We start from the raw sequence: 13,228 nt of genomic DNA, 5'->3' as shown, positions 1-13,228 counted from the left end.
GCATTTTTCAAGGAATTGTATGACTTCAGAAATAAGAAATTAGTTTTGTCTATGACAAATTGTATTTGTAATTTCCAGTTTTCTAATGCCCCTTATAAACATCGGTACTGAATAAAGGCCTCTCTACCTGTGATGGCGGTCGTGTTCTGACTGAATAACTTCCTCTCTACCTGTGATGGTGGCGGTCATGTTGTTCTTCTCCATCAACAGGTAGCGAGGACTCTCTGGAAACCATGGCAACAGCATCAGCTGGACCGCGGTGGGGATAACGATGAGAGACAGCAGCAGAGGCCAGTACTCTTCCTGTGGGGACGGACACACGGACACCAAAGCTGCTTGGCTATTACAGTTTTACTTGACAGTTATAATACTGTGATCTGTTTGTACGGTAAGATACTTCTCTACAGTGTATGCCTTCATGTTTTGGGTATCGGTTTATCGTTAGCCTCATAGCATAATTGCCTGAGTCATATTTTCGCCAAATTGTGACATCTGACCAAACTCTGCCCTCCTGATGCTGCTGATTCACTGTGCCTCATTGGCTGTATCCTCAGCCAATCAGAGAGCTTTTTACATTCCATAATCACTATCTGCCTACGTCATCGGCATTTTTGAGACTAAATACAAGATGAAACTTAACATAGAACTTAAGGTAATAATGCTATGAGGCTAACGATTATATCATTTATTTCAGTTCACGGATTGAAATGTTGATTCAAGAAATGAAAGTTAAAGAGTTAGAGTTACAATTTTCCGACCAGATGTCGGAAAATCACAACAATAAAAGTATGTATCTGATAAACGTAACCAAAAACAGAAGAAGCACAGCTCTTAGGGAGAGACACACACACACACACACACACACACACACACACACACACACACACACACACACACACACACACACACACACACACACACACACACACACACACACTACCTTCCCCAGGATCTCGTGGATCCCCAGGACCTGGGCGATGAAGACCCCCCCACAGATGTGGATGCTGGGCACCAGGCCCAGGAAGCCGCGGAGGTTCTTGGGGGCGATCTCCCCCAGGTACATGGGCACCACGCTGAGGGAGACCCCTGGAGGAGGGGAGGACACACTGCGTCACGGCTGGGCTCAGAGGGCTCAGAGGACCAACACTGCCGCCATCATGCTGCTGCTTTTGTTCTTTTTTTACTTAATTTTATTATTTCTATTCATTTTCTAAACCTATAGCTAACACTGCCGCCATCATGCTGCTGCTTTTGTTCTTTTTTTACTTAATTTTATTATTTCTATTCATTTTCTAAACCTATAGCTAAAAGACAAATAAAAACAGAGAAAAACAACATAAAACCCAAACACAATTTACAAAACAGGAAACATATGCAGCCTATAAAAGACAACCCAAACACATTGACGTTGGTAATGTAAAGTGTATGCAGCACATCGTTTAAGGTGGTCTTGGTTTTATTATTCTACAGTTGTGTTGCCGGGCAGACCTGAGTGGATCCCGGTGATGAAGCGGCCGATGATGACCATGGCCGGGAAGCGGCAGGCCCGGCTGAAGCCCATCAGAGCCCCCGCCACGAACACCAGCCCCGTGGAGCGCACCAGGGTCCCCTTCCTACACACACACACACACACACACACACACACACACACACACACACACACACACACACACACACACACACACACACACACACACACACGCACACACACACACACACACACACACACATACACACACACACACACACACACAGACAAAGCATTGAGCTGCGTCTATCAAAGCGATCTCTGTCTATGGGGAGTGGGTTAACCTAGTGATGGTTAGTGCTCGGCACTTGGTTCTATGAACATCCTTACTGTACCCACAGAGATATATTGTTGTTTCTCTTACTTCTGACAAACGTACTTATTGTAAGTCGCTCTGGTTAAAAGCGTCTGGTAAACAGCCTGAACGTAATGTCTTGGAGTGTGATTGACAGCATCTGGGTCCACTTGGACCCAGTGAAGCGAGTGAGTGACCCTCCCCCGCCGGACGTGGGGGGGGGGGGTCTGCTCTGGGACCCTGCACTCTCATCAGACCTGGGTCAGGGGCCCGCTACGGCTACAAGCACATCAGTGTCCCAACTCGCCCCTTTGTTGATTCCTTCCCTCCCTGTCCTGGTGTTTCTCTGACTGTCCTCAATCACCTTAACGTGGTCACCTGTCCCTCGTTAACAGTCCCCTCCTGTTGGATTCAGTCAGCGTGTTTCCCTTCTTCCGGCTCTTCTAGGTTCTTTGTATCAAACGCCCCGGCATCTTTCTCCTGATATTCCCGGTTCCCGGTTTTCTTCTCCCTACCAGATGGTTTCCCTGATCAACGACTGATCTCCCGTGGACCAGTCTAACGGGGGTCTAACCAGTCTATCCTCTAGTAAGGAGCATTCTTCCTACAGCCTTCTGCCTGCCTGTCGTGCTTTTGAGACTATTCCCCTGCTGCTCACCCGGCCGTTGCACCAATGTCCTGAATTTTCGTATTTTTAGACACAAATGTATATCGATTTATGTAAAATACACATCAACACATGTAAAACGCATGGATACATGACACACACACAAACACAGCTCTCAGGTGTGTGTGGATCAGGGTGGTCTTACCTCCCAAACTTGGTGACCAGTGTTCCGACCAGCAGCGAACCCACCATCCCGCCGATAGCGAAGATCCCCACGGTGAGCGAGTACAGCAGTGTGACCGCCCGCTCGTCCAGACTCCAGCCGTACCGCTCCGTGATCGTCTCGTTGTAGAAGTCCTTAATGTACTACAGAAGAAGAATGAGTCAAAGAAGAAGAAGAAGAAGAAGAAGAAGAAGAAGAAGAAGAAGAAGAAGAAGAAGAAGAAGAAGAAGAAGGAGGAGGAGGAGTAGCAGAAGAAGAAGAAGAAGAAGAAGAAGAAGAAGAAGAAGAAGAAGAAGAAGAAGTAGCAGAAGAAGAAGAAGAAGGAGGAGGAGTAGAAGAAAAAGAAGAATGAGCATTGTTGTCACATGCTCATATGATGTACATAATAAGCTAACCTAATGGACTACAACAACGATGACAGCTATAAGTCCCAGCCACTAGCAGGACCTCACAGAGCGTGTCATGGCTCCAGTCTCTAACCTCTTCCACACACATTAACATCTCAGGACTGATTTGGTTCTCAAGGCATGAAGCAGAAAGTGTTCAAATCCATCAGACTGATATCTGTGAGACCGTGAGGAATCAGCCTTCACACAGACTTCACTGACCTTCACAGGAACTTCATTTAGACTCGTGTTCATAGATATGTGTAGATACACATATCTAGATAGAGAATCGTATCGCTTCTCTTAATGCCAAATGAAGAGCAAGGACAATTCTTAACCGTAAGTATTCATTTATTACTGATGCACGGGTTCATCAAAATAGAGATCATTATTTGTAACTGCATACGACAGACAGCCTCTCATTAACAATTAAATTGGATTTCAGAGATCCATTCCCACTCTGATCCTTACAGTCAGTTTAATTTAATCTCATGACCAAGATAGGAAACGAGATAAATTATATACTTGATATAAAAACGTTGATAGGACCCGAGTAAAAAGCTCTTTCGGATCGAATCGACTGGAATCGATTTGTTCTCCGATCTCTGAGTCTCCGGGTCGGGCCGCGTGTCGGAGACCTCTGACCTCCACGACCGGGTAAACGGGATTTGGTCCGCAGGACAAAGCGAGCAGGTCAGATGACCGCCTGTAACCAGCGGACCACCTCCCAGTCACATGACGGCGCTCCGACTGGGGGGGAACGTTCCCAGCCTCACGGTCCGGACGGATTAGCAGGAGGCCGGGGTCCGGGGGTCCTCAACGTTGTAGTCCATGTGAATGTTGTACTGTCTGTGTGTCTGCTTGTATGTCTGGGACCTTATCCCTGGTTTTATTTATTTGATTCCCCTTTTGTCCTCAACGTTGTAGTCCATGTGCTGCGTGTTGGTTCTCCATGTTTTAGTCCATGGGTTCATTCTCCCTTCCCATCTAAAGGACCACAACGGAAACAAGCCTTTAGACGTCTGTTCCTCGTGTGTCTGTGCACCGGCGCTCCTTCCCTCAGGAGGCGTCAGAGGGGGGGTCGGGTGTTTCGGACACTAATCCGTTTAACCCACATCCCCAGCCCGGCCGAGCTGTGCGGCGCAGGACTGCAGCACCATCTCTTTATTGTTCCACAATACCTTTATTTTGGAGGTACTACTCCTGTCTCCTATTAATAACACCGGCATCCCGCTGAACGCCCCCAAACGTCTCGTTGGAACAGAAGCTGAGGCTCGGTTTAAGGAGCACACAGAGATACATCCTGCACTCACACTGAGGTGAAATAGCTTCACACTTTAGTGCAATGACTTGCATTGAGTAAACAACAACAGCCAGATTACGCTCTGACGTCGTATTGCAACTGAAATGAACCAGAAGTATCAAAGTTAAACCTTGCTAGGTGCAAATCCATCCAGCACCTACAAGAACAGACGCCATCCCAACAAGAAAGAGGAGGAAAGAGACCCCTACACCCTGATAATACACACCTAATTTCATCTGAAGATAGAGGGTCTGCATTAGTAAAGTGGTTGCTGATGGGTCCCCACGTTCCATCATAGCCCCTGGTAGGAACCATTCCACTCTGCAGGTCTAGGGGCCCCTCCTCCCCCACCTCCTCCTCCCCTTCCTCAACAACCTCCTCCTCCTCCCCCTCCTCCCCCTCCTCCACCTCCTCCACCTCCCCCCTCCTCCTCCTCCCCCTCCTCCTCCTCCTCCTCCCCCTCCTCCCCCTCCTCCACCTCCCCCTTCTCCTCCAACTCCCCCTACCCCTCCCCCTCCTCCCCCTCCTCCCCCACCTCCTCCTCCCCTTCCTCAACAACCTCCTCCTCCTCCCCCTCCTCCACCTCCTCCACCTCCCCCCTCCTCCTCCTCCCCCTCCTCCTCCTCCTCCTCCTCCCCCTCCTCCCCCTCCTCCACCTCCCCCTTCTCCTCCAACTCCCCCTACCCCTCCCCCTCCTCCCCCTCCTCCCCCTCCTCCCCTCCTTCAGAGCAGCACTTTTTGTGGGTCACATGTCGCTCTCTGTTTCCCCTGCTCTAAGCGTCATGCATTCCATCACAGGAAACGGGTCAAATCAAAGCATGTAAGCCCTTCAAAGCGAGGCCACATTCTAGAGCATTTTCTGTCATATGTGTTGAAAATCTCGGTGAAAGTGGCCCAATCATTTCGTTCTGCTCCAATGGATCGATTGGATATCCTGTCGGCCTTCCTACCAGCTACCTGGGCTAAAGAATGCTTTCACTCGGACATGTTCAAGATCAAGTTCACTAAATCGCCGACCCTAGCTTTAACTTTGAACCTTTCATCCAAGCTATCTCTGTTGTACACGGGGAATAGGTTAACCTAGTGATGGTTAGTGCTTGGCACTTGGTTCTATGAACATCCTTACTCGACCGACAGCAGTAATTTCTTGGTTCTCTTTCTTCTGACAAATTTACTCATTGTAAGTCGCTTTGGATAAAAGCAAACGTAAATGTAGAGGTTTTAACAAATGAATAAAAACACACGGACGCCACCTAAATGCCAGAGTTCATGCAGACAATCCGATGTGTACTATGTTACAAAGCTACTACTACTTTATTCAGATTTCAGAAAAAGTTTTTTCTGAAAAACATTTACGTTTACATTTAGGGCATTTACCAGACGCTTTTATCCAGAGCGACTTTATGAGTACGCAAGTAAGACAATACGTCCATTTGTCAGAAGAAAAAGAAACAACAATATATCTCTGTGGGTACAGTAAGGATGTTCATAGAACCAAGTGCCAAGCACTAACCATCACTAGGTTAACCCATTCCCCGCTAGGATAAGATGCTACACAACCAACTAGTATAACTAAGTACGACATAAAAACGTGTGTATTAAGAAAAATGTGTGATGTATTACCAAGCTACTATTGGATATTCTATTGTTGATGACTTTCATATCTCAGAAAACCTTTTCAAAAATTTTCAGAAACTGAGGATAACATCATCATCCCCCAACACGACGAGAGCGGGGCGTGATGATGGTGGTGTGATGGCTGATGTGATGATGAGGATGTCGATGATGAAGAGGCCGTACCTGGGCGGGGGAGTTGACCACGGCCAGGTTGTAGCCGTACAGCAGAGAGCTGCCGAACGAGGACAGGAAGGCCACAGCCAGCAGGGACCTGTTGAGCTGCTGCAGAGACAAACCAGCGGAGAGATGAGGAGACGGACACTGGTCCCAGCACAGGGGGAGACCAAGAGACGGACACTGGTCCCAGCACAGGGGGATACCAACAGCACGTTTTACATTATAGGAAGATTATAATTAAGGAGAGTGTCAAAAGGCGTGGACAGTATTGTACACAGTGGAATTTAAAACGTATATTAACATCATATTCATGAACGTATTATGTGTTCCAAGTTGTGTGGGTTTGAGGTTGTTTCGGTTGCAGGACTGTTGACGACCCCAAATCGTTTTCATTGTGCGCTTCAATGTGCAAACATAAGCAGCTTTTCCCCCTGATCAACAGAGAACAGATTAAAGAGACCGGGATCCAAAACGACATGAATCTACATCCATGTCCGCCTAACTCATTCAATAATATTCCTAATTTGAGTCAAGGTTCATAAAGGATTCAATTGTATTTCCACAGCACGATAACAATATGATCTTTGATAGCGGTCGGCTGTAAGCCTCCAGCAGCACATGACCCATGAACATCTGGCTGGAGTCCAGCTGGCCCAGTTCCTGAGTCCTAGCAGCCAGCAGGAGGAGGCGCCTTTATACACAATGGTGTCAATCTTTCGGGAAAATGTCAAGACTGGAACAACTGGCGATAAGAATCAACTCTCAAAAAGATGAGGTTCAGGTGGAACGCGATTGGTCCTCCGCTAATGAGAGGATGACTGCTTCCCCTGATTGATTCCTCTCTGAACCTATTAGCAGTAACATCTGCGGCCAGCCGTGCGCCGACATTTCACATTCCACCACACCGCTTTACCGAAGAGAAAGCTGTCTCCACTAGGGAGGTGGGGATCCCCGAGGGCCTGGGGATAAAAGACCCCCTGTTGAGATCTCAACGAGGGTCCCTCTTGTCCACCGACTCAAGAAAGACCTCTCCCCCACACAAGCAGACAGCCGCGAGCATGACGGCCACGAGCAGGAGATGAGACGCGGACTTTAAGTGGCGCTCAGCGAGCTTCAGTCTGGTGATAGATGCCCCAGACAGCAAGCAAACATTGAATAAACATTGATTTTCCATCTTGTTGCATATTCTTGAAGAAAGTTGTCCAATCCCGGGTTGCTTTAACTCACTTCATTTATTATAAAGTCGTCGGCATGTTTCGGCATGGTAAGTGAAGCTATACGGAGGGAATTCTAGGAATCGTGTAGAACACGTGTGAGAGGAAAATACCGTGATCTACTTCAAGCCCCCCGGGCTTAGGCCCGGGTGGCTCTCTGCCATCTACCTATTGATCTCTGGCCTTCTCCACCCTTTGTCCTCAGGTAGAGACCGTCAAGTGGGCGTGGCCTAGTGGGCGTGGCCGGGGTGCCGTATTGGCTTCGGCTTCTTCGTATATATAAAGGTGCTGCTATTTGTGGCTGGAGCAGCCTCCAATAAGGTCTTGCTCCCCTTGTGGCTATGTATGGTATTTACGGCTTATATGTTTGGTCCTGCTTCATTGGGTCTATGTGTGGGTAGCTTAGATTCTTAAAATACGTAACAATCTGAATCATCATTATGGTTGATATTGAAATTTCAATGCAAAATAAATGTTGAATCACCATCACCATATCGATGAAACCTGATGTTATCTAATGTTGATGGCAGCAACATTGGAACAACATTGATCTATTGTTATCTTTATGATGGAATAAGCATTGATATTTGGGTTACCGGGCGATATTGCCAATGTGTTGAAAAGTCATTGATTTAGAGTTGACTGGGAAATATGGTTGAAAATGCATCGATATATAGTTGACCGGGAAATATGATTGAAAATGCATCGATATATGGTTGACCGGGAAATATGATTGAAAAAGCATTGATATATAGTCCTAGTTGACCGGGAAATATGATTGAAAATGCATCGAGATATAGTTGACCGGGAAAAATGATTGAAAATCCATCGATATTTGGTTGACCGGGAGATCATCGGGTGGTAGACCAACGTACTTCACCGGACACATCTCATTTCTGGACCCTTGACCCATACGATCAGGTAAGCTTGATTATGTAATGTTCGATATGAATGAATTGTACCAAATCAACTACTGTTACTCGTTAACATGGTGGTAACCCACGCAGTACTGCAGTCATTGAAATCGATTTTGTTAAATCAATGTCAAAATCTGCCAAAGTTAATGTAACTTTGTGCTGATGGCCATCGTCGTTATCTTCCAACAGGTTACAATAAGTTAGCAAAACCCCAGAGTCCAGTTTATTTTTGTGATAGCTAGCTCGAAATACATAGGCTATCTGTACCATTATACCAATTGCTAAGCAGGCAGTAGATACATGGATGTATGTCGTTAAATCTATTAAAAAAGCACCGATTTTTCTTCTGACCGCCGGTGAACACCGGTGTAAGTGCCATATTGGCTCGGCTACCAGATCGGCTCGGGGTCCGTCGTCTGCTGATTACGTTACACAATATCATTGGCTGTACGCTTGAATGGGCGTAGGCTACATTGTGATTGGCTGCTAAGGGACAGTTGTGATTGGCTGTTTTGTGCTGTAGCTCTGGCTGTCGTCATAGCAACCACAGCGAGCACATGTGTGAGCGCGAGTAGGTCTGTCTAGTTTCGGTTTGTGTTGCCAGATTGGGCATATTCCCGTTTTTTCAGCCTAACGTGATTCAAAGTAGCCAAATCAGGCTGAAAATGTGCCCAATCTGGCAACACGGATGGCTTATCTTAACAGCCAAGATGATTCCGAGGGATGTTTTGTTTTTAGAAGAAAACTATCCATACAGATAGGTTGGGAATGGTCTATGTTCAAAATGAAAGATCATTACAGGCTCTTTAATTTAAGCCATAAAATACCTTATTGCTGTAGATAGCGTATTGTGTGACGTAATCAGCAGACGACGGACCCCGAGCCCATCTGGTAGCCGAGCCAATATGGTACTTACACCGGCACCCGCAGCAGCCTGCCGGTGTTCTATCAATTTCTGCTCCCTTGTCAGTTTTTGTTATCTAGTGGTTCTGCGCATGCGCACGATGACACTTGATTCGCTGTGTAGTATTGTACCCCTGAATGCTCTAATAAAGACGTTATAATACAGTATCAGCCTATCGAATCATGCTACCATATCAAAATATGCGTTTGGTAGCGTACTTAATCAGTTGATCAACTGTTACACACACACACACACACACACCGGTTGAACGCTGATTGGCTGTTACGTTACACATGTCACTCAGTGGCCACGCTGTTGAACGCTGATTGGCTGTCATCACGCGAAATTCGCGTCAAAGTTGAAATATTACAACTCGAGCGAATTTGTCGCGGCACAAAACCTCATGAACGCGCTTGCCTGTGCAGGGCGAAAGTGTGGCGCGACAAATCTAAACTTGTCTCCGGTTTTCTCGAGCGAATAATTCGCCGTTCACTTTGTATGGGATCTTGTCGCCCCGTCGCGTTTGTTGTGAACGCACCGTATACAAGATACAGCAGATACAAATATTGGGGGAATATTATGGGGGAAACCTTTTGGTTACCTGAGTACATATGTATAAAGTACAATCACAATGTATCTGTATTTAAATTGCTGTTAACACTGACTTTTGTCTTTTCTGTTCTCTTACAGATCACTATTGCACACAAAGTAAGCCAAACAATATTTTTTATTTCATTTCTACTAACAACTTGCAGATTCGCCCAAGCCCCCAAAGTGTTATTTCCAGGTATAGTTAGCGTGCGTCTGTCTGTCTGTCTGTCTGTCTGTCTGTCTGTCTGTCTGTCTGTCTGTCTGTCTGTCTGTCTGTCTGTCTGTCTGTCTGTCTGTCTGTCTGTCTGTCTGTCTGTCTGTCTGTCTGTCTGTCTGTCTGTCTGTCTGTCTGTCTGTCTGTCTGTCTGTCTGTCTGTCTGTCTGTCTGTCTGTCTGTCTGTCTGTCTGTCTGTCTGTCTGTCTGTCTGTCTGTCTGTCTGTCTGTCTGTCTGTCTGTCTGTCTGTCTGTCTGTCTGTCTGTCTGTCTGTCTGTCTGTCTGTCTGTCTGTCTGTCTGTCTGTCTGTCTGTCTGTCTGTCTGTCTGTCTGTCTGTCTGTCTGTCTGTCTGTCTGTCTGTCTGTCTGTCTGTCTGTCTGTCTGTCTGTCTGTCTGTCTGTCTGTCTGTCTGTCTGTCTGTCTGTCTGTCTGTCTGTCTGTCTGTCTGTCTGTCTGTCTGTCTGTCTGTCTGTCTGTCTGTCTGTCTGTCTGTCTGTCTGTCTGTCTGTCTGTCTGTCTGTCTGTCTGTCTGTCTGTCTGTCTGTCTGTCTGTCTGTCTGTCTGTCTGTCTGTCTGTCTGTCTGTCTGTCTGTCTGTCTGTCTGTCTGTCTGTCTGTCTGTCTGTCTGTCTGTCTGTCTGTCTGTCTGTCTGTCTGTCTGTCTGTCTGTCTGTCTGTCTGTCTGTCTGTCTGTCTGTCTGTCTGTCTGTCTGTCTGTCTGTCTGTCTGTCTGTCTGTCTGTCTGTCTGTCTGTCTGTCTGTCTGTCTGTCTGTCTGTCTGTCTGTCTGTCTGTCTGTCTGTCTGTCTGTCTGTCTGTCTGTCTGTCTGTCTGTCTGTCTGTCTGTCTGTCTGTCTGTCTGTCTGTCTGTCTGTCTGTCTGTCTGTCTGTCTGTCTGTCTGTCTGTCTGTCTGTCTGTCTGTCTGTCTGTCTGTCTGTCTGTCTGTCTGTCTGTCTGTCTGTCTGTCTGTCTGTCTGTCTGTCTGTCTGTCTGTCTGTCTGTCTGTCTGTCTGTCTGTCTGTCTGTCTGTCTGTCTGTCTGTCTGTCTGTCTGTCTGTCTGTCTGTCTGTCTGTCTGTCTGTCTGTCTGTCTGTCTGTCTGTCTGTCTGTCTGTCTGTCTGTCTGTCTGTCTGTCTGTCTGTCTGTCTGTCTGTCTGTCTGTCTGTCTGTCTGTCTGTCTGTCTGTCTGTCTGTCTGTCTGTCTGTCTGTCTGTCTGTCTGTTACGCACAGATCAGCCCCTAACCACCTTTCCCGGCCCCCCACATCTTTTTTTTCTTTAGACAAACCAGCAACCCAACAAGCCAGTCAGGACAGCCAACCATCACCTCCAAGGATGTATTATAGCCTCCAACGCCCCAATTTCCCTAAGTCAACTAACCCCAATGTCCCTATCCCAATATCATTCCCAGGAGATGAATTGGCCCACCCTCCACCCGGTCCAATGCCTCAATTCCAGAGGCCATCTCCTGAAGGTATGTTTTTAAAAAGAAGTAATTCATGTCAATTCAAACATCCAAAACAACTGCAGTATATCCAGTCAAATGGTTTAATTTCTCTCTTCATACTTGTTACAGATTCTCCAGGCACTGCCAGAATGGCATTAAAAGGCAAGTACAGGAATGTTATGTTCTAAGGCTATTTCTAGGCTTTCATTCATGTGTAAATCTTTCCTCAATTCTTTGAATCATTGAAGGATGTACCATCTATCAACAATTAGCTTAAACCAATGGCATTGCTTAAATATATATAATTCTTCAAAAGTTGTTCAACACTTTCTGAAATTTTTAAGTAAAAGGGCGTCAGCTTTTACATTCAAATGTTATTATTTTCTTTGTCAATAGATGTGGCTATGCAGAAACTTTCTATACAGGTACGAACAGTGGTTGTGTAACTGTTTATGTATTTATGTTTAAATGCTAGGGAACATGCCGAGAGTGTTATAGCCGTGCATCGAAAATTTGAAATCTCAACATTGTTTCAATATTCCTGATAATTGAAATACCATTGAAATTCCGTTGATCTATGGATAGGATTTCAACGTTGTTTCAATATTAAAAAATGGTGCAAAATGATGTAGAATCAACATCAGAGTTCAGATGTTGATTCAATGATTTAATGTTGACAACGGAATGTTGATTTAACATAGTTTCAATGATTGTTTGCTATCTGGGTGCGGCCTTCAGTGCGTCTCTCTCCCAGTGTAAGTTATAATAACCTGACCTAAGACGTCTTTAAGGCGGATACAGCTTGGTGCAGGGTGAATCGCATTCATCAATACGATAGAATGATTGTTTCACTGGCGGCGAATAACACGGATAGGCCGATCAGATGAGATCAATCAGATATGAAAAACCAGAAGAGGATCAATCAGAAGGACCTGTAGGTCTCGTCACCTCTGCGCCAGGCCTACAGCCCCATATTAACTAGATAATAACTACAATAACTATTATAACATTATCAGCGAGCCTCAATCTTTTTAGTACAAATCTGAAAAATTGAATAAAATGAAACTCATTTAATTACAAACTCACCCCGCTGGTTTTTGCATCGTTTCCTAACAGTTCCTCAGCCATCTTAATCCTGAGTTAGTATCCCCCCTTCCTACACAGAGCAGTGCTCAGGATGGAGCGCTCATCAGCAAACAGCTCCGTGGGTATGCCGCCTCTTCATATGTACCTCTTCAGGCCTGGGGAGGAGAGGCGTGTTTGGGTGACAGGAGGAGACCGGAGACGGTATGGAACGCCCGGTCCTCCAGGGTTTATTCCCAGGGAAACCCTCCCATTTGTAAATAGTTTTCCGCGTGTTGCAGCCCAGCGAGCAGCGTCACATGGGCGGTGGGCACGTGATGCGGGCCGACCACCAATTAGCTAATTGGCAGAATCCAGCGGAGGGAAGCGGAACCAAAATAGACCAGTACACGGGACTTGGAACAGAGGCTCAGCGCACGTTTAACAAAGATATATAAACCCAAAAATGTCATGACCCCTGCGAATCAGAGGACATAAAAAGTTTGCAATGATCCCATTGTTTTTATTTCGAGCACATAATGAACACAAATGCGGATGGACCGCACAAAGCAACACTGTTCTTTAAGTTCAAGCAAGCCATAATATTATTTGAACTGAACAATGTTTATTAGATGTATTTTTTTATTATCTATATGATCTTTCAATTTGATTGAATGATTTATTTATTTTTTATTGTAAATGGGTCTAATTCAAACAAATGATGTGTTGCATACTGACGACCC

General features: G+C 46.0%; 1 protein-coding gene across 1 annotated transcript in view; it reads right to left on the bottom strand.

Annotated features, from left to right (window-relative positions):
• Window positions 1-12,763, bottom strand: part of LOC132454212 (solute carrier family 2, facilitated glucose transporter member 5-like) — a 13,084-nt gene extending 321 nt beyond the window's left edge. The window contains exons 1-6 of the mRNA XM_060047432.1: window positions 12,510-12,763; window positions 6,143-6,241; window positions 2,636-2,796; window positions 1,489-1,613; window positions 941-1,086; window positions 171-303 (exon numbers count right to left, since the gene is read on the bottom strand). Of these exons, the coding sequence (XP_059903415.1) occupies window positions 171-303; window positions 941-1,086; window positions 1,489-1,613; window positions 2,636-2,796; window positions 6,143-6,241; window positions 12,510-12,551 (706 nt within the window). The 5' untranslated portion in view covers window positions 12,552-12,763. The remainder of the gene's footprint in view (window positions 1-170; window positions 304-940; window positions 1,087-1,488; window positions 1,614-2,635; window positions 2,797-6,142; window positions 6,242-12,509) is intronic.
• Window positions 12,764-13,228: the final 465 nt, after the last annotated feature.

The sequence above is a fragment of the Gadus macrocephalus genome, chromosome 3 (genome assembly GCF_031168955.1).
Source record: "Gadus macrocephalus chromosome 3, ASM3116895v1".
Taxonomy (NCBI): domain Eukaryota; kingdom Metazoa; phylum Chordata; class Actinopteri; order Gadiformes; family Gadidae; genus Gadus; species Gadus macrocephalus.
Note: the sequence above shows the minus strand (reverse complement) of the source record. Positions and strands in the feature narration are given on the sequence as shown.